Source organism: Balaenoptera physalus (genome assembly GCF_965194825.1).
Source record: "Balaenoptera physalus genome assembly, chromosome: 11".
In the NCBI taxonomy this organism is placed as follows: Eukaryota; Metazoa; Chordata; class Mammalia; order Artiodactyla; family Balaenopteridae; genus Balaenoptera; species Balaenoptera physalus.
Genome location: NC_138896.1, coordinates 24113990 through 24135800, shown reverse-complemented (window position 1 = coordinate 24135800; position 21811 = coordinate 24113990). Strand labels below are relative to the sequence as shown.

At 45.9% G+C, this 21811-nt stretch overlaps 2 protein-coding genes and 1 long non-coding RNA gene across 4 annotated transcripts in view; 1 reads left to right on the top strand and 2 right to left on the bottom strand.

The window, feature by feature from the left end:
- Nucleotides 1-21811, top strand: part of NEU1 (neuraminidase 1) — a 36590-nt gene that overhangs the window by 11224 nt on the left and 3555 nt on the right. The window lies entirely within an intron of this gene.
- LOC309637276 lies at nucleotides 7918-11252 on the bottom strand. 2 transcript variants are annotated; one of them, XR_014250463.1, is made up of 5 exons: nucleotides 10680-11252; nucleotides 10468-10486; nucleotides 10228-10271; nucleotides 9535-9758; nucleotides 7918-8835 (listed from the first exon to the last, which is right to left on the bottom strand). It is a non-coding gene; the product is annotated as an uncharacterized lncRNA (long non-coding RNA). The 2 variants fall into 2 exon arrangements; XR_014250464.1 differs by having other exon boundaries at nucleotides 10468-11065.
- LOC309637247 (heat shock 70 kDa protein 1B) lies at nucleotides 15568-18072 on the bottom strand. Its single transcript, XM_082411543.1, has one exon. It carries the CDS (start codon nucleotides 17850-17852, stop codon nucleotides 15927-15929), a length of 1926 nt encoding a protein of 641 aa, XP_082267669.1. The 5' UTR covers nucleotides 17853-18072; the 3' UTR covers nucleotides 15568-15926.

Below are 21811 nucleotides of genomic sequence, written 5' to 3'. Positions count from 1 at the left end.
CATGTAAAACTTAAATAAATGTGTATGCTTTTCTCCTGTTAATCTGTCTTTGTCAGATTGATTTTTCAAACCCAGCCAGGGACCCTAAGAGGGTCAAGGAAAACTATTTCCTCCCCTACACAGACAAAGATAATCAGTGGATGCCAAAATCATTAGGTTAAGGTTGATGGAGACTGTATATTCATTCACAAGGTGCTGAAACCAAGGGTAGTCAGCAGTTAGCCATTAATAAATAATAAACTGTAACCTGCCTTCACTGATCAAGCTCACTTCGTTTTTACAAAAAACTTGCATCTCCTCTGAGCATCACATAGCCTAAACAATGTTTGCCCAAGTTGTTTTTTTGAGATTTGGAGTTGTCTGTGTCCAGTTCAAGATAGAAGCAATTAAGACTGGTTAAGACCACTGACCCTCCATCTGGGCATGAAGAGTGTCCGGGCACAGAGTGTCTGCTCCGTGACATTTTGACATCAGAGGGACAAAAAATTCACCCTCAGAGCATACTAACACAGCCATTTTCTGGACATAGGTCCCAAGAAGAAGCCTGTAGCTTAGTTGTGTCTTTGCAGAACGTTGATTCAGCACCTTTCTCTTATCTTAATTACCTTTCCCCACACCTCAGCTTTATCCCATGAATACCCCAAGCCGCTTGCCTTTTTGGGAGGAAAATTTGAGACTTGTTCTCTCATCCCCTCAGTTGGCTGCCTTGTGGATAAACTCTCTGCTGCAAACCTAGCGTTTGGCTTGCTGCGCGTCAGGCAAACAAACCTGGTTTGGTAACAGTGCCAAAGAATTAACCCATCTTGCCACTCACAAGGGCGAAAAGCACCTCTACAATGAAGAGATCCTGGGGGGTCACTACTTTAACCGGGTGATCAAACTAAGGTCAAGAATAATGGAACAGGGGTGGGATAGGGAGGGTGGGAGGGAGATGCAAGAGGGAGGAGATATGGGGATATATGCATGTGTATAGCTGATTCACTTTGTTATAAAGCAGAAGCTAACACACCATTGTAAAGCAATTATACTCCAATAAAGATGTTAAAAACTAAAAATAAAAAAGAATAATGGAACAAGTAGACTTTATGATCCCCCTGACACAAGGCCCTGTGAAGTATGTAGCACGTGGTAGACTGAAAAAATGATCCCCTAAAAGATATCCATGCTCTAACGCCTGGAACCTGTGACGGCTATCTTATATAGAGATAAAGAGGGTCTTTGCAGATTGATTAAATCAAGGGTCTTTCGATGGGGAGATAATTCTGGATTATCTCGGAGGGCTCTAAATGAAATCGCATATATCGTTATAAGAGGGAGGCAGAAGAGGATGCAATACACACAAGTGAAGAGGAGGAGGCAGCGTGACCCAGAGGCAGGAATTGGAGTGATGTGGCCACGAGCCAAGTTATGCCAGCAGCCACCAGACGCTGGAAGAGTCAAGGAACAGATTCTCTCCCATAGTGTCTCTGGAGGGGGCAAGACCCTGTGGACACCTTGATTTTTGCCCAGTGAAACTGTTTTGAACTTCTGGCCTCCAGAATTGTGAAGGAATAAATATCTGTTGCTTTAAACCACCAAGTTTGTAGTAATTTGTTACAGCAGCCATACATGGTGTCATTCATGAAGTATTCTTGCCCAAACCATGTAATCAGAATCTAATTAGGTCTTTAAGGGAATTCCCTGGTGGTCCAGTGGTTTGATCCCTGGTTGGGGAGCTAAGATCCTGCAGGCTGCGTGGTGCAGCCAAAAAAAAAAAAATCTAATTAGTCCGTTAAGTGTAACTTCCAGGTTAAAGAAAATGCAGAAAGTTGAGGAACAAGTTAAAAACACCAAGAGAGCACAGTTAGATGAAGCCAACATGTGGAACGTTCTACAAGACAACTGGCCTAGTCTCTTCAAAGGATCATTGTCACAGAAAGAAGGGGACTGTTCTAGAATCAAGAGACTAACAAGGGACTTCCCTGGTGGTCCAGTGGTAAAGAATCCACCTTCCAATGCAGGGGGACACGAGTTCGATCCCTGGTCGGGGAACTAGGATCCCACATGCCACGGGGCAACTAAGCCCGCATGCCACAACTAGAGAGAGAAAACCCACACGCCACAACTAGAGAGAAGCCTGTGCGCCACAACAAAGAGCCCGCGTGCCGCAACGGAGACCCTGCCTGCCGCAACGAAGACCCAACGCAACCAAAAAAAGGAAAGTAAATAAATAAGTAAAGATTTAAAAAAAAGAGAGACTAACAAGATATTAACAGTAAAAGAAAGTGCTTGATCCTTGAATCAATGAATACTGGCTCTTTAGAAGAACAATTACTATAAAAGCTATTTTGGGAGCAGTTGAAAAAATTTGAGTATTGATTTAACTATTAAGTAATATTAGGAATTATTAATTTTCTCAGGTATAATAGTATTGTATATATGCAGGTAAATGTCCTTAGATTGTGGATATGCATGCTGAAATATTTAAGCATAAAATGTCATGATCTCTATAATTCACATTGAAATGAGCCTGCTAAATATATATATTTTATATGTGTGTATATGTATATACACACATATATAATTTAATATATATTTTTGCCATTTGCCATATTTTCAAATATGGAAAAATGTTGACAATTGTTGGATTAGGTGGTGGGTATATGGGTGTTTATATTCTTCCTATTGTTTGAAAAGTTTCCTGATAAAAAGTTTAAAAAGCAATCTTTTGTAATGGTTGCCCAGCCTCCTGTAGAAGAAATCAACCCACTGTGGAGCAAGGCCTCTCCCTGCATGCTGGGAAACGGGAGGCCCCCAATCCAGGGTGGTGCCCGCCATTGTTGCAAGGCCCTTTAAAGACAGCTCCCTCTCCCATGTTGTTACCCATCAGCACATAACTGGGTTTGATTATTGGCTGACATCTCTATCTTCACTGTGTTTAGAATTTAATGGTTTAATGACAGGCAATAGCCAGCCTGGAATGTGACCCATTTCCACCTGAGATTCACCTGATTGGGGGCAATAAAATTTAACATTTTAAGCATCAGCAGGTATTTTAACCCTTAGGATAATCTCTCTGTCCTTACTCTTTGGGAAATAACACAATTGAAAGACTATCCTGGGCAAGTAGGATGTTAATGGTCGAGAAAGTACTACAATAAACAAAGTAATAGATGGCCCTGAGCTTCTCAAAGCCAGATGCCCACAGATGCCACTGCGCAGAGCTAACCATGGTGCCTGCGCCTGTTCTGGCTGCAGCATTATAACAAACCAGCAAGGTGAAGGCAGCTCTAAGCAAACGATGCCAAATGTTGGAGCATCTCACTTCATCCTTCCTATCAACTCCTTTTCATATTCATCTCTGTTTTCTCTGCTCCACATTATGGATGATTTCTTCTTCCAATTCACTAATTCTCTATCCAGTTGGTCTGTTATTTAACCTGTTTGTTGTGCTTCTTATGAATTTACCTGTTCATTTCAATTCTAGAATTGGTACTTGTTTCCTTTTCAAACCCATCTGCTACTTTATAATGCCCTCTTCTGCACAGTGGATTGAATGAGCCCCTTTATCTCTTTGAACATCTTCAGTCTCCAAGCGTGCTGTCTTCTGAGTTTCTTAGTTGTAAAGTCACCTGTTATTGCGCCTCCTGACTTGTTCTCCTGGGGATGTTCTGGCTCATCTTGAGAACGGTTGTCTTCCAAGGGAGCTCTCTGTGTCTGGAGGTGTCCCTGGGGCTGACTTAAGCTTTTGCCTGTGCTCAGCCCTCTGGGATTCACAGTTCCCAAACATTGTTTTTTAAGTTATTAAGAAGTAGTTTGACATATGAAAATATGAATTACACGAGGAGCTCCCATAGAGCCTCCATGTACATACACCTCCTTGACTATATCACTGTCCCTACCCACCCCATCTTGAATTTAGCATTTAGCAATCCTATGCATTTCTTTTTTTATATATATAAATTTATTTATTTTATTTATTTATTTTTGGCTGTTGTTGGGTCTTCGTTGCAATGCACAGGCTTCTCATTGTGGTGGCTTCTCTCATTGTGGAGCACGGGCTGTAGGCGCGTGGGCTTCAGTAGTTGTGGCTCACGGGCTCTAGAGCACAGGCTCAGTAGTTGTGGCGCACGGGCTTAGTTGCTCCGCGGCATGTGGGATCTTCCCGGACCAGGGCTCGAACCCGTGTCCCCTGCATTGGCAGGTGGATCCTCAACCACTGCGCCACCAGGGAAGCCCCGGTCCTATGCATTTCTTTTTGTTTTTACTATGATACTTAACTCCAAAAAGTATATTGTTTTTTTAAAATTTATTTTATTGAAGTATGGTTGATTTACAATGTTGTGTTAATGTCTGCTCTACAGCAAAATGATTGTTATACATATATATATATTCCTTTTCATATTATTTTCTCTCCAGTTTATCACAGGATATTGAATATACTGTGCTATACAGTAGGAACTTTAAACAATATATTGTTTAGTGGTAAATGTTTTTAAGCATTACATACTATTTTTCTGTGATCTGCTTTTTTTCTTCACATTGTGAGATTAATCCACGCTGGTATGTTAGTCATCCTACTGCTGCATGTAACACATGGTGTATTTTATGAATATACCCCCACTTCCCTATTGGAGAACACGTGAGTTCCTTTTTTTCTCCCCCCTTACCAACAGTACCATCAAGCATGTGTATATTAATCCTTGTATCTGTATGTGAGTGTTTAGGGTGCATCACCAGAAGTGGAAACACTGGGTTGAAGAGAGCATGCCTCATTTTTAGTAGGTACTGCTAAACTGTTTTCCAAAGGGATTCTATAAAGTTATATTCCTGCAAACAGTGTCCAAAACAGTTTTTATTTCTTGGCTCTAGGATTTCCTCACAAACCAGATTACATCCAGAAGCTTTGTTGGAGGCTGTTGCATCACGCAGGGGAGCTAAGTGAGACGACAGTGGATCCCACCAGAGTCAAGGAGCAGTAGAGTTGTGAGACGCGGCCAAATTTTGGTGTTAAGGTATCACCAGCATGATTTGCTGACAAATTGGATATAGAGTATGCAAACAGGACTCAAGCAGACTCCAAGAGTTCGGGCACAAGCAACAGGCAGGTAGAGGTATCATTCTGGAGGGGCTTGTGCACTAGCCAGTTGCTAAGGATTCCAGGGATGAGAGGCCTGGGGAAACAGGCCTGGGAGGCTCACGGGCTTCAGTAGCTGAGATGGCAGGCCAGTCTCTGCGTAGATTAATTTTAGAGAGCTATGAGATCTGCCTAATGGGTTGGGAGGACTCTTTACTTCTGAAAGTGCTCCTGGGGGTGAAGAAGATTCAGTGCTTTGGGGTAGGGGTCTTATCAAATCACTGTCACCCCCGTGAAGAAAGGCTGTACGGCTCAAGAATGTGAGGACTGAAAGTGATTTCCATGACTGGAATTTAAAAAAGTTCACGTGACCATCTTCACCATGCCTGTAGCTCAATCTTTTTCTTTAATATAAATTTATTTACTTATTTATTTATTTATTTTATTTATTCATTTATGGCTGCGTTGGGTCTTCGTTGCTGCACGCAGGCTTTCTCTAGTTGCGGCGAGCGGGGGCTACTCTTTGGTTGCGGCTCATGGCCTTCTCATTGCAGTGGCTTCTCTTGCTGCAGAGCACGGGCTCTAGGTGTGCAGGCTTCAGCAGTTGTGGCTCACGGGCTCTAGAGCGCAGGCTCAGGAGTTGTGGCGCATGGGCCAAGTTGCTCCGTGGCATGTGGGATCCTCCCGAACCAGGGATCAGATCGAACCCATGTCCCCTGGATTCTTAACCACTGCACCACCATGCAAGTCCCTCACTCTTATACTCTAAACCTGGGACTGACACAGCAAGGAGGGTCTGAACACATAGGGCAGGACTTGGATGATACAAATAAGGGCAAGAGAATGCAGAAGAGACCCTATGGACAAGAAATGAAGTTGACCATTTAATAGTAATGTCAAGGACTAAGGAAAACTGGATGAGGTACTGACTAGGCTATGTTAGCTAATGTCTAAGCTATTTGGAATAATATAATTGTAGCTAATGCCTAAATAAGGCTTACTATGTGTTAGCCAGTTTTAAGTGTATTTACATATAGTTAAACCTAACAACTCCGTAAGAGTAGGTACTCTTTTATCCATTTACAAATGAGGAAACAGAATGGCTAAGTAACTTAGCCAAAGTTGAACAGCTGTAAGTATTCAGTCTGGCTCCCTACATCTTAACCAGTCCCCTGTACTTCCTATGTGATACTGTCACCCTAGAAAAATGCACTTAGAAATGCAAGTCCTCACGTACACTACCCAGAGACACCCATCAACCTAGAATTGTTTTTTTTTTTTGCCTAAATAAAAATGGGCAGAAATGTGTTTGGAAGGGTAGAATCTAAACTATAGGGAAGTATGTGAACAAAAAAGAACCAAGCTGCAACATAACTACGTGGAGTATTAGTCCATATTTATGAAGCTCAAAAAGATACAAAACACAAAACCAAACAATATTTTAGGGACACATTCAATTCAGAGTACAAAGAAAAGCCAAAGAATGATACAGCCACAATTCAGCTGGGTGACATCCTCTGAGTGGGAGGGAGAAAAAGAAAAATGGAATCAAAGAAAGGTTTGCTTCAGTTATTGGAAATGTTTAAAGCTAGGCCATAGGTGTATTATATACTAGACAGAAAGGAATTTGAATCCTGACTGACACTGATCTCGGAAAGACCAGTGAGTGGTCCTGAAGAGAGATCGCAGTTCCTGCCCGGGAATAGAACCTAGCCGCTAGTCCAGCAGGGGCTAGAGGCTAGAAGCAAAGTTCCCTGGCTCTTGCCCCATTTGAAAGCCAAGATGGATTCCGCTGCAGAGGCCTGTGGGGGATATGTCCACACTTATTATGGGGTGGTGCCCCCTCCCTTTTTGACCCCCAAGGAGCCTTCCTGCGCATGTGCAGACAGGGAAGTTTACCTTGACCTCAGGAATGCTCATCTTATCTCTTAACTTCAGCAGAGCTCAGCTTCTGCCACTTGCTTTGTCCTTGGAGTGTCTGGGTGAGAACCAAGCTTCAATTTTACTCTACTTGACAAACACCAGTGTCCGGCCCAGGGACCTCAATACCTCCTATCTCTCTGACCTTAAGGAAATTATTTAACATCCCTGAGCTTTCCTCTCCTTGCTTGCAAGGTAGGGTAGATACATATCTACTTGGCAAGGTTTTAAGGATTCAATAAAATGAAACACGTAAAAAGCCTACGACAGACCAAAGCACTAAATATATGGTGGCTGCTAAGATTATACAGAACCCGTGGTCAGAGAATAGCAATGGGAGCAGCTAACTGTGTCCTGTAGGGAGTACCAAACAGGGCAATTTCAAGGAGGGAAAAAAAAAAAAGATCTGGCAAAGACGATTAAGGAAAATAAAAGTTGGAAAAAATCTTTGCTGAGTGGAGACCAAGCTGGAAACGTTCCATAGGAAAACAGATGCAAAAGATGTGCAATATTTAAAAGATGAATTATTAGGTACACAAACTGGTACACTCCACCTGGAGTAGTGATGGCAGGTAGAGAAACAGGCACTCTGAAGGAGACTGCTGTTATGAGTATAAACTGGGACAACTTTATGGAACATACATTACTACTTTAAATGCCCAAATCCTTTGACTCTGAAATTCTACTTTTGGAAATGTATTCTACAACACAACTTCAAATGGGTGCAAATTAATAGGGAATCAGCACTGGTATATACCATGACCAGAAGCTCAAACGCCCCCTTACCAGAAGCTGGATAATTTACAATACAGCCTTACAGCAGCATACTCTGTACATGCTGGTGAGGAATCTCCTTTATGACGATGACAAATAGGAGCACGGAGTATGCTTTTTCCCCCATTTTTTTTTACTGTGGTGAAATACACATAAAATTTACCATCTTTACCATTTTTTAAAAAATTTTTTATTGGGGTATCGTTGACTTACAATGTCGTGTTAGTTTCAGGTATACAGCAGAGTGAATCAGCTATACATATATCCACTCTTTTTTGTTACATTCTTTTCCCATATAGGCCATTACAGAGTATTGAGTAGAGTTCCCTGTGCTATACAATAGCGCATTAGTTACTTTTTTTATATGTAGTAGCATGTATGTGTTAATCCTAATCTTCCAATTTATCCCCCTCCCCATCTTTACCACTTTTAAGCATACAGTTCAGTGGTAATAAACATTCATCACATTGAGCAACCATCATCACCATCCATCCCCGTGAACTCTTTTCATCTTTTAAAACAGAAACTCTATATCCATTAAACAGTAACTCTTCATTTCCTCATTCCCTGCCCCTGGCAACCACCAGTATATTCTTTTAAACTATATCTGGACAACCTATGTTTTCACCAATTGATCAAAAGGCAAACTGGATGTCTGTGTTAATGGTGTCATAAGAACCTCAAATATTAGAATAGTATCACAATCAATCTAGAAATCCTTAACATTGGCGTCAATATGTGGCAAATCTACTTTTTGTATGTCGCTGCAAAGAGGTACAGCTAGATGTCAACTGTGATGCTCATTCACTGGTGGTTAACCTTTCATGTCCCTAAATCTTTCTGTACCGTCTTGTTTTCACTGAGACCAATCTATTTTTTATTTGCTTTAAAATATTTTATTGGAATCCTTTGGGTAAGACCAAGTAAAGGCCACCTAATTGATTTTGGTCCCCAATTTCTAGACAGTCCCCTCCCTCCACCCCAGGAGGTTGACAGCTGCTCACGCGGGTTAATGCAGGAAAGATGTGAAGTTCCAAGGATCTGTCCAACACCAGGTAGAGAACATCCTTTGTGTCAGCAAAATTCTAAAATTTCATAAAAGCAACACATATTAGAAACATGCAAGCAACTGGCAGTAAAGCATGAATCTAGGGCTTCCCTGGTGGCGCAGTGGTTAAGAATCCGCCTGCCAATACAGGGAACACGGGCTCGAGCCCCAGTCTGGAAAGATCCCACATGCTGCGGAGAAACTAAGCCCATGTGCCACAACTACTGAGCCTGCGCTCTAGAGCCCACGTGCCACAACTACTGAAGCCTGAGCGCCTAAAGCCCGTGCTCCACAACAAGAGAAACCACCACAAGAAGAAGCCCTCGCACTGCAACGAAGACCCAATGCAGCCAAAAATAAGTAAATAAAATAAATAAATTTATTTTAAAAAAGCATGAATCATAGATACAGAAACAGAGTGGTAGTTATCAGAGAGAAAGGTGGTTAGGCAAAAAGGATCAATTGCATGGTGACTAGACTTACTGTGGTGATCGCTTTCTAGTGTATATAAATATCCAAAACGTTACGTTCCTGAAACTAATGTAGTTATATACCAGTTTTACTTTAAAAAAAAGAAAGGTCTGGGTGGGCAGGGGAATTGCCACACAGGGTGGAAAGAAGCATAAGAGTGGATCAGGTGGTTTCAAAGATCCTCAGAGAAGGTCTCAGAGACTCTAGTCCAACCAGGTCATCATTACCACTCTGGAGATGGTAGGAAAACCAGCAAGAGAATTACCACAGTACCCAGGCAAAAGGCACGCTACTCTCCACTTCTTGTCACTCTCCACTTTTTGTCACAGCTTGTTGATGAAGTGGCAGGAACCATTACCTGGGCATCCCAGCCATCCCAACAGCACTTCTCCAAGAGGAGAATTCCAAACTTTAGGCCTTCAGCCACCAGGCTATCCCTGAATCTCTGTGAAGGGGCACTGCCCCGGCTGGGCTTCCAAAGCTCTCAAGCTAGAAAGATGAAAGCAGGACCACCGATGAGAAATACAAGCAGAGAGCTACAGCCCTCCCATTGGCTCCTCTCAAAAATCCAAGTATCCAGTTCCCCAAATGAGTCAGAAATTAATTTTGACATCAGGACCAGCATCAGAGACTCTAGTCTGAGAAATCATCATCCCCAATTTAGGGAGACCTGGATCAAGGGAAGCCATTATGGGGAGGAATCTAGAACATTCAAAAACAACAGCCCCCGTATAAGGATCTAGCAAATTAAGAATTCAGGGACGGGAAGTTCAGGAGAGAAAAGAAGTAGGAAACAAACTTAGAACTGCGGAGAACAGCTCCATCAAGGAAGCCCAGCATGCAGGGTAGTTTATAGTAGTAAAACAGGTGGAGAAAGCAGGTTTAGCAAGGCTTAAACAAAACTCTGGGGAGTTAAAAAAGTGAGACACTTGAGAGCGCCCGCACACCTAACACTCACCTTTATTCAAAAATAACACACCGGTCGGTGAACGTCTTAATTCCCTAATGGAGAAACGAGACACACGAATAAGTGGCTCCCCCGAGCCCAAATACTAGGGATCCCAACCCGGGGGATGGAGGTGGTCAGCGCGCTGCGGTGATGGCGTCAGCGAGACACTCAGAATCACCTGGGGTCATCATCATCCCCGTCCTCCCCCAGTACAACCACCAGCCACTCCATATCGCACAATCCACTCACCCTCGAGGCGCTGCGGACCCTCCTTCGAGAATCAGGGGCCTGGGAAGAAACCAGTGAGTTAGCAGAAGCCAGGGCGACTACCACACGAGTCCCCCCTGTCCTGGGCTGCGTCAGTTCCAAGCAGTGGTGTCACAGAGACATCAGAAATTCTAGTCTGTAATGATAGCTCATCCTGCTCAGCCCGAGACTTCGGTCCCCTCAGTGTCCAACACGGCCCTGAGGTACTGAGGTACCTGTACGCCGGCAGCTGTGCAAAGATAGCGCAGGCGGTAGCCTTCCTTTTCCGCCAGGCGGATCCCAAAGCCACCATCTTCGCCATCCACGAGTTCACTGCACAAAGAGAACGACAAGGCCTGGGCCAGGGCCGTTTATTTACGGCGGCGTGGCGTCGGGGCCTGACGGGCCTATAGCTGTCTTCTGAGAGGCCTGTCTCGATCCTCAGAATTTTCCCCATCGCTTGTCCAAACAAGACTAAAGTTAAGTGAAAGAGAGGCCATGAGTGAACGTTTCACATTTTTCTGGGCAAATATTCGGAGATGTTTTGTGAATTTTGAATAACAAAAAACAGGTGACTTTACTGGCCAGGCCGGAGAACGTCCCCGACGCTGCCAAGTGGCGCGCAGCTGAACGCTCTTCCTGGGTGGCCTCCCAGATAGTCCTGTCCCTGCTGGTGTAACCAAAGGACTTCTATTTCTCACTTGTCCCGGTTTGGATACGGGGGTTACTCCAAGGGACTGTCACCCTGTTCTGTCTAGCCAGCGAAATCTGAATTTGCAAGACCTGTCAGGTACATTAAACTTCCTGTCCTTTTTTTTTTTTTTTAAACACCTTTATTAAGGTATAATTGTGTCCACTGAAAAAAAACTGCACGACCTAAAAGTTGAGAATCTGTTTTATTTGGTGGATAAAGCTGAGGACTTGGGGTTTGGGGAAAGAAAAAAAACTGAGGACTTAGGCCCGGGTCGCAGCCTCTCAGCCCTGAAGAGGTAAGGGAGAAGCCAGGCTATATAAGAGTTTTTGCGACAAAGATCGGGTAGTCGGCACTTCATAAGATTACTGTCAATTAGAGAAAACAAGGGATTTCCCTGGTGGCGCAGTGGTAAAGAATCTGCCTGCCAATGCAGGGGAAACGGGTTCGATCCCTGGTCCAGGAAGATCCCACATGCCGCGGAGCAACTAAGCCCCTGCGCCACAACTACTGAGCGTACGGTCTAGAGCCTGCGTGTCACAGCTACTGAAGCCCGCGCATCTAGAGCCCGTGCTCCGCAACAAAAAGAAGCCACCACAATGAGAAGCCCACACACCACAACGAAGAGTAGACCCCGATTGCTGCAGCTAGAGAAGGCCCTCACGCAGCAGAGAAGACCCAATGCAGCCAAAAATAAACTAATTAAAAAATTAAAGAACCTCCATACTGTTCTCTATAGTGGCTGTATCTATTTGCATTCCCACCAACAGTGTAAGAGGGTTCCCTTTTCTCCACACCCTCTCCAGCATTTGTTGTTTGTATTCATATCCTAACTGGTGTGAGGTGATACCTCATTGTAGCTTTTTTTTTTTTAACATCTTTATTGGAGTATAATTGCTTTACAATGGTGTGTTAGTTTCTGCTATATAACAAAGTGAATCAGACATACATATACATATATCCCCATATCTCCTCCCTCTTGCTTCTCCCTCCCACCCTCCCTATCCCACCCCTCTAGGTGGACACAAAGCACAGAGGTGATCTCCCTGTGCTATGTGGCTGCTTCCTACTAGCTAGCTATTTTACATTTGGTAGTGTATATGTGTCCACTATGGAGAACAGTGTGGAGGTTCCTTAAAAAACTAAAAATAGCCTTACCATATGATCCAGCAATCCCACTATTGGGCATATACCCAGAGAAAACCATAATTCAAAAAGACACATGCACCCCAATGTTTATTGCAGTACTATTTACAATAGCCAGGTCATGGAAGCAACCTAAATGCCCATCGACAGACGAATGGATACGGAAGATGTGGTACAGATATACAATGGAATATTACTCAGCCATAAAAAGGAACGAAATTGGGTCATTTGTAGAGATGAGGATGGATCTAGAGACTGTCATACAGAGTGAAGTAACTCAGAAAGAGAAAAACAAATATCGTATATTAACGCATATATGTGGAACCTAGAAAAATGGTACAGATGAACCGGTTTGCAGGGCAGAAATAGAGACACAGATGTAGAGAACAAATGTATGGACACCAAGGGGGGAAAGTGGCGGGGGGGGGGATGGTGGTGGGATGAACTGGGAGGTTGGGATTGACGTGTATACACTAATATGTATAAAATAGATAACTAATAAAAACCTGCTGTATAAAAAATAAATTACATTTAAAAAAAAATTAAAACCAGACATCTCAAGTTAATGAATTTAACTAAACATGCCGCAACAAAGATCCCATGTGCCTCAACTAAGACCCGGCACAGCCCAAAATAAATATTATTTTAAAAATCTCTTCCAAGAATCCTATAGTATTCATCTGTTTATTTGACACATTTCTCAGCTCCCAGTGGTTGAGTTCCGCCTGTGGTTGATGTTGCAAAGTGATTTTAAGTTCCAGGAAGTGTATATGTACAGGTAGGTGATGACTTCTCATATTCTAAAGTGGCTGTTTTTATTGGCCGCGGCGCGCCGCTTGCAGGATCTTAGGACTGAACCCAGGCCCGCAGTGAAAGCGCCGAGTCCTAACCACTGGACAAGAAAATTTCCTGATGTTGCTTTTTAATGAACCGTTTCCCTAATGAGGACTCATGAAAGTAGTTGGCCCAGCCTCAGGAATTCTCTTCTTTGGCCCGTTAAGCCGTTGCTGGCGATTTCCCTAACCTTTATCATCGCTGCTGCTGCCAGTGAATCAACACTTTAAGGCCGTGGAAGGCTTCCAGCACTGGTTCACAGCAGAAAGCCCCTTGCCACCAGCTGCTGCTCCTGGAAGCACTGACACCTTCCTGTCCTGCCTCTCTTGGGTCCCCATACCTCTAAAAACATAATCAGGAGTAGCCTCTGGTGCAGTGGCTTTTTCTCAACTTTGGTTGAAACAGAGACAATTTTAATTCTATACAATTTCTTGGCCTACTTCCAGAGACTCTGATTCTTCCGGAACCGGTATCAGTATTTCTTTTTTCTTTTTTCTTTTTTTTTTTTAAAGAAATAAATTTATTTATTTATTTATTTATGGCTGCGTTGGGTCTTCGTTGCTGCACGCGGGCTTTCTCTAGTTGTGGTGAGTGGGGGCTACTCTCCGTTGCGGTGCGCGGGCTTCTCATTGCGGTGTGTTGTCTTGTTGTGGAGCACGGGCTCTAGGCACGCAGGCTTCAGGAGTTGTGGCTCCCAGGCTCGAGAGTGCAGGCTCAGTAGTTGTGGCGCACGGGCTTAGTTGCTCTGCAACATGTGGTATCTTTCCGGACAAGGGCTCGAACCCGTGTCCCCTGCAATGGCAGGCGGATTCTTAACCACTGTGCCACCAGGGAATCCCGGTATCAGTATTTCTTTAGCTTCCCAAATGGTCTCAGTATACCACTGGGTTGGAGAACCATGGCTCCAGTGATTTGAAGTTACAAGGTTTATTCCCTCTATTGCTTGGCTGGCTAAATTTTTTAAAAGTTAAGCAAGCCCCCAATTTCTGCTTCTGCAGCAGTTAAACTGCACATACTATATGCTATGGTCAGAGCCTATAATATTACAGTGCACCTATCTTGTAAGTAACACCGGCCTTTGAGAATTGGCCCAGGAACCAAAACTATACTATTTCCTTTACAAGCTTTTCCTTTACAAGGCTTCCCATACTTTGTCATTTCCTAAGATGTTTCAGTTTCCCAGAGAGGAAGGATTTATTGAAAGATAGAACACAGGGAACTTTAATTTGATTCTGGAGTAGATACTCCCAGGCTCAGTTTTTAGAAGGAACAAGGTTGGGATTTATCAGGCTAGAGGAAGTGTTAAGGACGTTTAACTGCTCCAGTGAGAAGCAGCCCCTAGGGAAGGGCTTGTGTGGGAGGAACGCCCATCTCCCCATCTTGCCAGATCTATGCTGCACAGCTTTTATTTCCTCTTCGTTCATAATTAAATGTGCTATTAAGTTGCTTCTGTTTTGAGACTGTCCATGAAAAGAACAAAAAGGCTACTGATTGTTAAAACTGGGGTAAAACCACCACTTACAGCCAGACAGGAACCACCCACGCTAGCCCCAGTGTTCAGGCAGTGTGAAAAAACCCCGGCCCCCAAATCATCACTTGTCCCTGCCTAGTTTTGCTCTGGATATAGCTTAAGTGACCACCTCCACATGCTACCTATGAAAAAAAAAAACTTTACAATACCTAAGCTAGAGGGTGGTGTGATGAGAACTACTGAGGATTACAGGAGGGACTCAGAGAACCAGGTGCAGTGCCTGGCCCATTCCTCTTTATTGCCATGCCCCCAAACTCTCAGTATCTCACTCCCCCAGACCCTCAGTTGAATAACTGCAGCTCCAGTGATCTTCATTGAACATGTTGCTTGCCTATAGCACATTTCTGCTCAAGTGATCTAGATCTTTGGAACTGAGGCCACTCAGACAAATGCTTTATTTTGAAAGGAGCCAACCAAAACTAAGAGGCTAAGTAATTTGCACTAAGTCACTCAAGTGGGATTTATAAAACAGAGTATGAATCTGCATCTCATTTTTACTGTTTCGTCCACCCCTAAATTCATAACTTAAATAAAAGCCTGGAAGACTCACAGGTCTAGTAAGAAATGAACAGCTCTGCACACAGTGAGTGCAAGACCCTAAGGAACCATGAACCCCTCTCAACACTGCCTTTGACACCACAACAATCTCTCCTCCCCAAAACCCTACTGCAGCTCCCATCCCTACTTTTACCTAAAACAAACCCCACCCCAATCAAAATGGGCACTTGGAATTTGTTTTCTGTCCTGGATGTGATTTACCACCTACAGTAAAGTCCCAACAAAAACAGCCATACCCACGGCTCCTAATACGTATGATACTCTCTTCAGAAGTACAGCCCTTTCATGGTCTATGGGTTTCAGAGAAGAGACTATTATCCCTCCCCAAATAAAAGCAGACATACATATTTAACATTTTATTCTTATTCCTTAAGCATACAAGTTTTTAATTCCATGAGTTTTGGTATGTTTACAAAGCAAAAAATAGGACAGAAGGTGGCAGTGTTAATCCATTTGAGAGAGGGAAAAACAAAAAAGGAAAGCGACCCTTACAGTACCAACTTACATGAAACGCAAATCATTCTGGTGAACGCATTGGTTATAACATACAGAAATAACAAAGACAAGCAAGCTAATTATTCAAGGTTAAAAGCTAACCTTAGAATGAACTGCTATAGTAGAGGACTAACATACAGGGAAATACCAAGGTCCTTGGGTCTCCTCTGTCTCAAAGAGGAATACAGAGAAACAATAGTAAGTCCCCTAATCCACCTCCTCAATGGTGGGGCCAGACCCAGAGCCCCCTTTAGGGGCCTGGGCCCCAAAGCCGCCAGCCCCGGGGCCACCCGCCCCCTGGTACAGTCCGCTGATGATGGGGTTACACACCTGCTCCAGCTCCTTCCTCTTGTGCTCAAACTCGTCCTTCTCGGCCAAGGTGTTGGCGTCCAGCCAGGAAATCACCTCCTGGCACTTGTCCAGCACCTTCTTCTTGTCGGCCTCGCTGATCTTGCCCTTCAGCCCCTCATCCTCCACGGCGCTCTTCATGTTGAAGGCGTACGACTCCAGGGCGTTCTTGGCAGACACCCTCTCGCGCTGGACCTCGTCCTCGGCTTTGTACTTCTCCGCCTCCTGCACCATGCGCTCGATATCCTCCTTGCTCAGCCGGCCCTTGTCGTTGGTGATGGTGATCTTGTTGGCCTTGCCCGTGCTCTTGTCCATGGCCGTGACGTTCAGGATGCCATTGGCGTCGATGTCGAAGGTCACCTCGATCTGGGGCACTCCCCTGGGGGCCGGTGGGATGCCGCTCAGCTCGAAGCGCCCCAGCAGGTTGTTGTCCCGCGTCATGGCCCTCTCGCCCTCGTACACCTGGATCAGCACGCCGGGCTGGTTGTCCGAATAGGTGGTGAAGATCTGCGTCTGCTTGGTGGGGATGGTGGAGTTGCGCTTGATCAGGGCAGTCATCACGCCCCCAGCCGTCTCCAGCCCCAGCGACAGGGGAGCCACGTCCAGCAGCAGCAGGTCCTGCACGTTCTCAGACTTGTCTCCCATCAGGATGGCTGCCTGCACCGCCGCCCCATAGGCCACCGCCTCGTCGGGGTTGATGCTCTTGTTGAGGTCGCGCCCGTTGAAGAAGTCCTGCAGCAGCTTCTGCACCTTGGGGATGCGGGTGGAGCCCCCCACCAGGACCAGGTCTTGGATCTGAGCCTTGTCCAGCTTGGCGTCGCGCAGAGCCTTCTCCACCGGCTCCAGGGTGCTCCGGAACAGGTCCGAGCACAGCTCTTCGAACCGCGCCCTGGTGATGGACGTGTAGAAGTCGATGCCCTCGAACAGGGAATCGATCTCCAGGCTGGCCTGGGTGCTGGACGACAGGGTCCTCTTGGCCCTCTCGCAGGCGGTGCGCAGTCGCCTCACGGCCCGCTTGTTCTGGCTGATGTCCTTCTTGTGCTTCCTCTTGAACTCCTCCACGAAGTGGTTCACCAGCCTGTTGTCGAAGTCCTCCCCACCCAGGTGGGTGTCCCCGGCCGTGGCCTTCACCTCGAAGATGCCGTCGTCGATCGTCAGGATGGACACGTCGAACGTGCCCCCGCCCAGGTCAAAGATGAGCACGTTGCGCTCCCCCTTGCCCGTCCGGTCCAGGCCGTAGGCGATGGCGGCAGCCGTGGGCTCGTTGATGATCCTCAGCACGTTCAGCCCCGCGATCACCCCCGCATCCTTGGTGGCCTGGCGCTGCGAGTCGTTGAAGTAGGCCGGCACGGTGATCACCGCGTTGCTCACCGGGTGGCCCAGGTACGCCTCGGCGATCTCCTTCATCTTGGTCAGCACCATCGACGAGATCTCCTCGGGGTAGAACGCCTTGGTCTCCCCCTTGTAGCTCACCTGCACCTTGGGCTTGTCACCATCGTTGATCACCCGGAAAGGCCAGTGCTTCATGTCCGACTGCACCACAGGGTCGCCGAACTTGCGGCCGATCAGCCGCTTCGCGTCAAACACGGTGTTCTGTGGGTTCAGCGCCACCTGGTTCTTGGCCGCGTCGCCGATGAGCCGCTCGGTGTCCGTGAAGGCCACGTAGCTGGGGGTGGTGCGGTTGCCCTGATCGTTGGCGATGATCTCTACTTTGCCGTGCTGGAACACCCCCACGCAGGAGTAGGTGGTGCCCAGATCGATGCCAATGGCCGTGCTTTTCGCCATGCCGGTGTCCCGCCCTCTCGGCTCCGCAACGAACTTCAGACCTGAAAACGGCCAACGAGTTCAGCGACGAGGAGCTCGGTCCTTTCGGAATCCGAAAACTGAACGCGCCGGTGCCGCTCGGGGTGGTCCTCGCAGATAGTGTGTCTGCGGAAGCTGCGCTCACCAACCGCACCAATCCTAGCAGCTCTCTCCAGGCTTGCCGTTTCTCTGAGGGCGGCTCTGTGTTTATGGTTTTTCATCAAGCTCCGCCTTTTCCCTCCTCAGCCAATCACAGAGCTCAGTGCGGCTGCCGGGTCGGGAATATTCCAGGGGTTTCGCCTCAGGTCCTGCCCCCTGGTTTTCTGGGACCAATCAGCCCCCTGGGTGCCGCCCCTCCCAGAACTCTCCAGACTCTTCTGGGATTCGCTGGAGGAAACTGGAGTCCTAAGGGAAGGGGGGAGAGGCGCCGGGAAGAGTCGTTGTTGACTCCGGCCACCCAGTCTCCGTTTCCCTGGCGAGCCGCCTGCCAAGTAGTTGGATGTCGACCGGAAGGATGAGCACTAGGCTTGTAATAAGTAGGGCGGTGAGAGGTTCGTGGGGCTCAAATAAGTTTGATTGTTTAAAGTAGGATTAGGGGGTACACGATTCCGGGGAGACCCAAATTACAGAACGATCCGGAGTTTCTCTAAGAGGGTGGGGTATCTGTGGCCCAAAGAGACGCTGATTGGAGCCTGACGCTGATGGAAGCAGCCGCGTTTGGGCCGGTTCGCGGAGGGGCCGGGCTGCCTGAGAATTGCCTTGGCCATCCCGGCGTTTTTCCCATCTTATTTTTAAAATAGGAAGGACAAGGAAAGAGATAATGCAGTATAGTTTTGGCGTCATCTTTAGCCCTATATGGATGGAATATCTGGGGATGGGAAAATTTGAATTTTCAAAAGAAAAGTAATCAGGTAAACAGACGGTTCTTAAATTGGAGAAGGTTCCCAACGCCTTAGAAGGGACGTTTTCGGTCAGGGGCGTGGGGAGGGAAGGGCAGGGTTGGATCCACTGCGCCCCTGTCCCCGCCCAGAACCGCTCCCGTTTTCCTCGGGCTGGACTGGGGCTTGAGGAAGAAAAAAAATCTCTGTAGAAATTCAGCTATCATTAGGCCTTTGGGGCTCTCCCAGTTCCTCATCTTTCCCAGCCTGGGGTCCGGGCCACTCCCCTGTTTCCTTTCTGCCTTCTTCATTCCTGGTTCAGCCTCGGATGATTGGTGGTGCCAGGATTAATCTGAGTCCGGAATTCGGCCTTCTGCCTTGTCACTTGCAGCCTCTAGGCTGTCCACCGCTTTAAAATAAATGTGATGTGGTGGTGAGCCTGCGAGGGCGGGGCGGGAATGTTTACTCCTCTTTAACAGCATCATATGCTACAGCAGGTTGGCAGGTGGCTCACTTGAAAGCAAACTGGTCGGGATGGTGCTGTAAAGTGGGAGAGGTTGGCGGGACCCAGATTCTAGCTCCTTTAAAACTTCAGATTTTTTGCTGTGCACGTAATTCTTCCATTTAGTTTTTTAGCCTGGATTTCAACTTTCTGTGCATTACCTTCCTTCCTGTTTTAGATACAGTTATATTTGGTAATTTGTTTTGGCCTTTGTTTCTTCATCCTTTGTGGGCAATGCAAGACCCCTTGTTAAGTGCCTAAAATGAAAATGTGAGGGACATTAAGGCAACAGTGCGGGGTTCACAACCCACAGAGAAGTAGACTCATTGCTGTACTCATATGTCTTGAGCGTAGAAAACATAACAGCACAAGTGGGAGGAGGCAGGGTTTTTTTTTTTCTGTTTATTTTATTTATTTATTTATTTTGGCTGTGTTGGGTATTCGTTGCTGCACGCGGGCTTTCTCTAGTTGTGGCAAGTGGAGGCTACTCTTTGTTGTGGTGCCTGGGCTCCTCATTGCGGTGGCTTCTCTCGTGTGGAACACGGGCGCGTGGGCTGCAGTAGTTGTGGCACATGGGCTCAGTAGTTGTGGCGCACGGGCTCAGTTGCTCCGCGGCATGTGGGATTTTCCGAGACCAGGGATCGAACCCGTTTCCCCTGCATTGTCAAGTGGATTCTCAACCACTGTGCCACCATGGAAGCCCCGGTCCTATGCATTTCTTTTTGTTTTTACTATGATACTTAACTCCAAACAGTATATTGTTTTTTAAAAATTTATTTTATTGAAGTATGGTTGATTTACAATGTTGTGTTAATGTCTGCTCTACAGCAAAATGATTGTTACACATATATATATATATATTCCTTTTCATATTATTTTCTATCCAATTTATCACAGGATATTGAATATACTGTGCTGTACAGTAGGAACTTTAAGCAATATATTGTTTAGTGGTAAATGTTTCTAAGCATTACATACTATTTTTCTGTGATCTGCTTTTATTCTTCACATTGTGAGATTAATCCACGCTGGTATGTTAGTCATCCTACTGCTGCATGTAACACATGGTGTATTTTATGAATATACCCCCACTTCCCTATTGGAGAACACGTGAGTTCCTTATTTTCTCCCCCCTTACCAACAGTACCATCAAGGATGTGTATATTAATCCTTGTATCTGTATGTGAGTGTTTAGGGTGCATCACCAGAAGTGGAAACACTGGGTTGAAGAGAGCATGCCTCATTTTTAGTAGGTACTGCTAAACTGTTTTCCAAAGGGATTCTATAAAGTTATATTCCTGCAAACAATGTCCAAAACAGTTTTTATTTCTTGGCTCTAGGATTTCCTCACAAACCAGATTACATCCAGAAGCTTTGTTGGAGGCTGTTGCATCACGCAGGGGAGCTAAGTGAGACGACGGTGGATCCCACCAGAGTCAAGGAGCAGTAGAGTTGTGAGATGCGGCCAAATTTTGGTGTTAAGGTATCGCCAGCATGATTTGCTGACAAATTGGATATAGAATATGCAAACAGGACTCAAGCAGACTCCAAGAGTTCGGGCACAAGCAACAGGCAGGTAGAGGCATCATTCTGGAGGGACTTGTGCACTAGCCAGTTGCTAAGGATTCCAGGGATGAGAGGCCTGGGGAAACAGGCCTGGGAGGCTCACGGGCTTCAGTAGCTGAGATGGCAGGCCAGTCTCTGCGTAGATTAATTTTAGAGAGCTATGAGATCTGCCTAGTGGGTTGGGAGGACTGTTTACTTCTGAAAGTGCTCCTGGGGGTGAAGAAGATTCAGTGTGCTTTGGGGTAGGGGTCTTATCAAATCACTGTCACCCCCGTGAAGAGAGGCTGTAGGGCTCAAGAATGCGAGGACTGGAAAGTGATTTCCATGCCTGGAATTAAGAAAAGTTCACGTGACCATCTTCACCATGGCTGTAGCTCAATCTTTTTAATGTAAATTTATTTATTTATTTATTTATTTATTTATTTATTTATTTATTTTATTTATTTATGGCTGCGTTGGGTCTTCGTTGCTGCACGCAGGCTTTCTCTAGTTGCGGCGAGTGGGGGCTACTCTTTGGTTGCGACTCATGGCCTTCTCATTGCAGTGGCTTCTCTTGCTGCAGAGCACGGGCTCTAGGTGTGCAGGCTTCAGCAGTTGTGGCTCACGGGCTCTAGAGCGCAGGCTCAGGAGTTGTGGCGCATGGGCCCAATTGCTCGGTGGCATGTGGGATCCTCCTGGACCAGGGATCAGATGGAACCCATGTCCGCTGGATTCTTAACCACTGCACCACCATGGAAGTCCCTCACTCTTATACTCTAAACCTGGGACTGACAAAGGAAGGAGGGTCTGAACACCTAGGGCAGGACTTGGATCATTCTCTGCAAGAGAATGCAGAAGAGACCCTATGGACAAGAAATGAAGTTGACCATTTAATAGTAATGTCAAGGACTAAGGAAAACTGGATGAGGTACTGACTAGGCTATGTTAGCTAATGTCTAAACTATTTGGAATAATATAATTGTAGCTAATGCCTAAATAAGGCTTACTATGTGTTA

What these genes read in the sequence shown, in the direction of transcription:
- LOC309637247 (XM_082411543.1), bottom strand. Translation starts at nt 17,852, where the DNA reads ATGGCGAAAAGCACGGCCATTGGCATCGATCTGGGCACCACCTACTCC.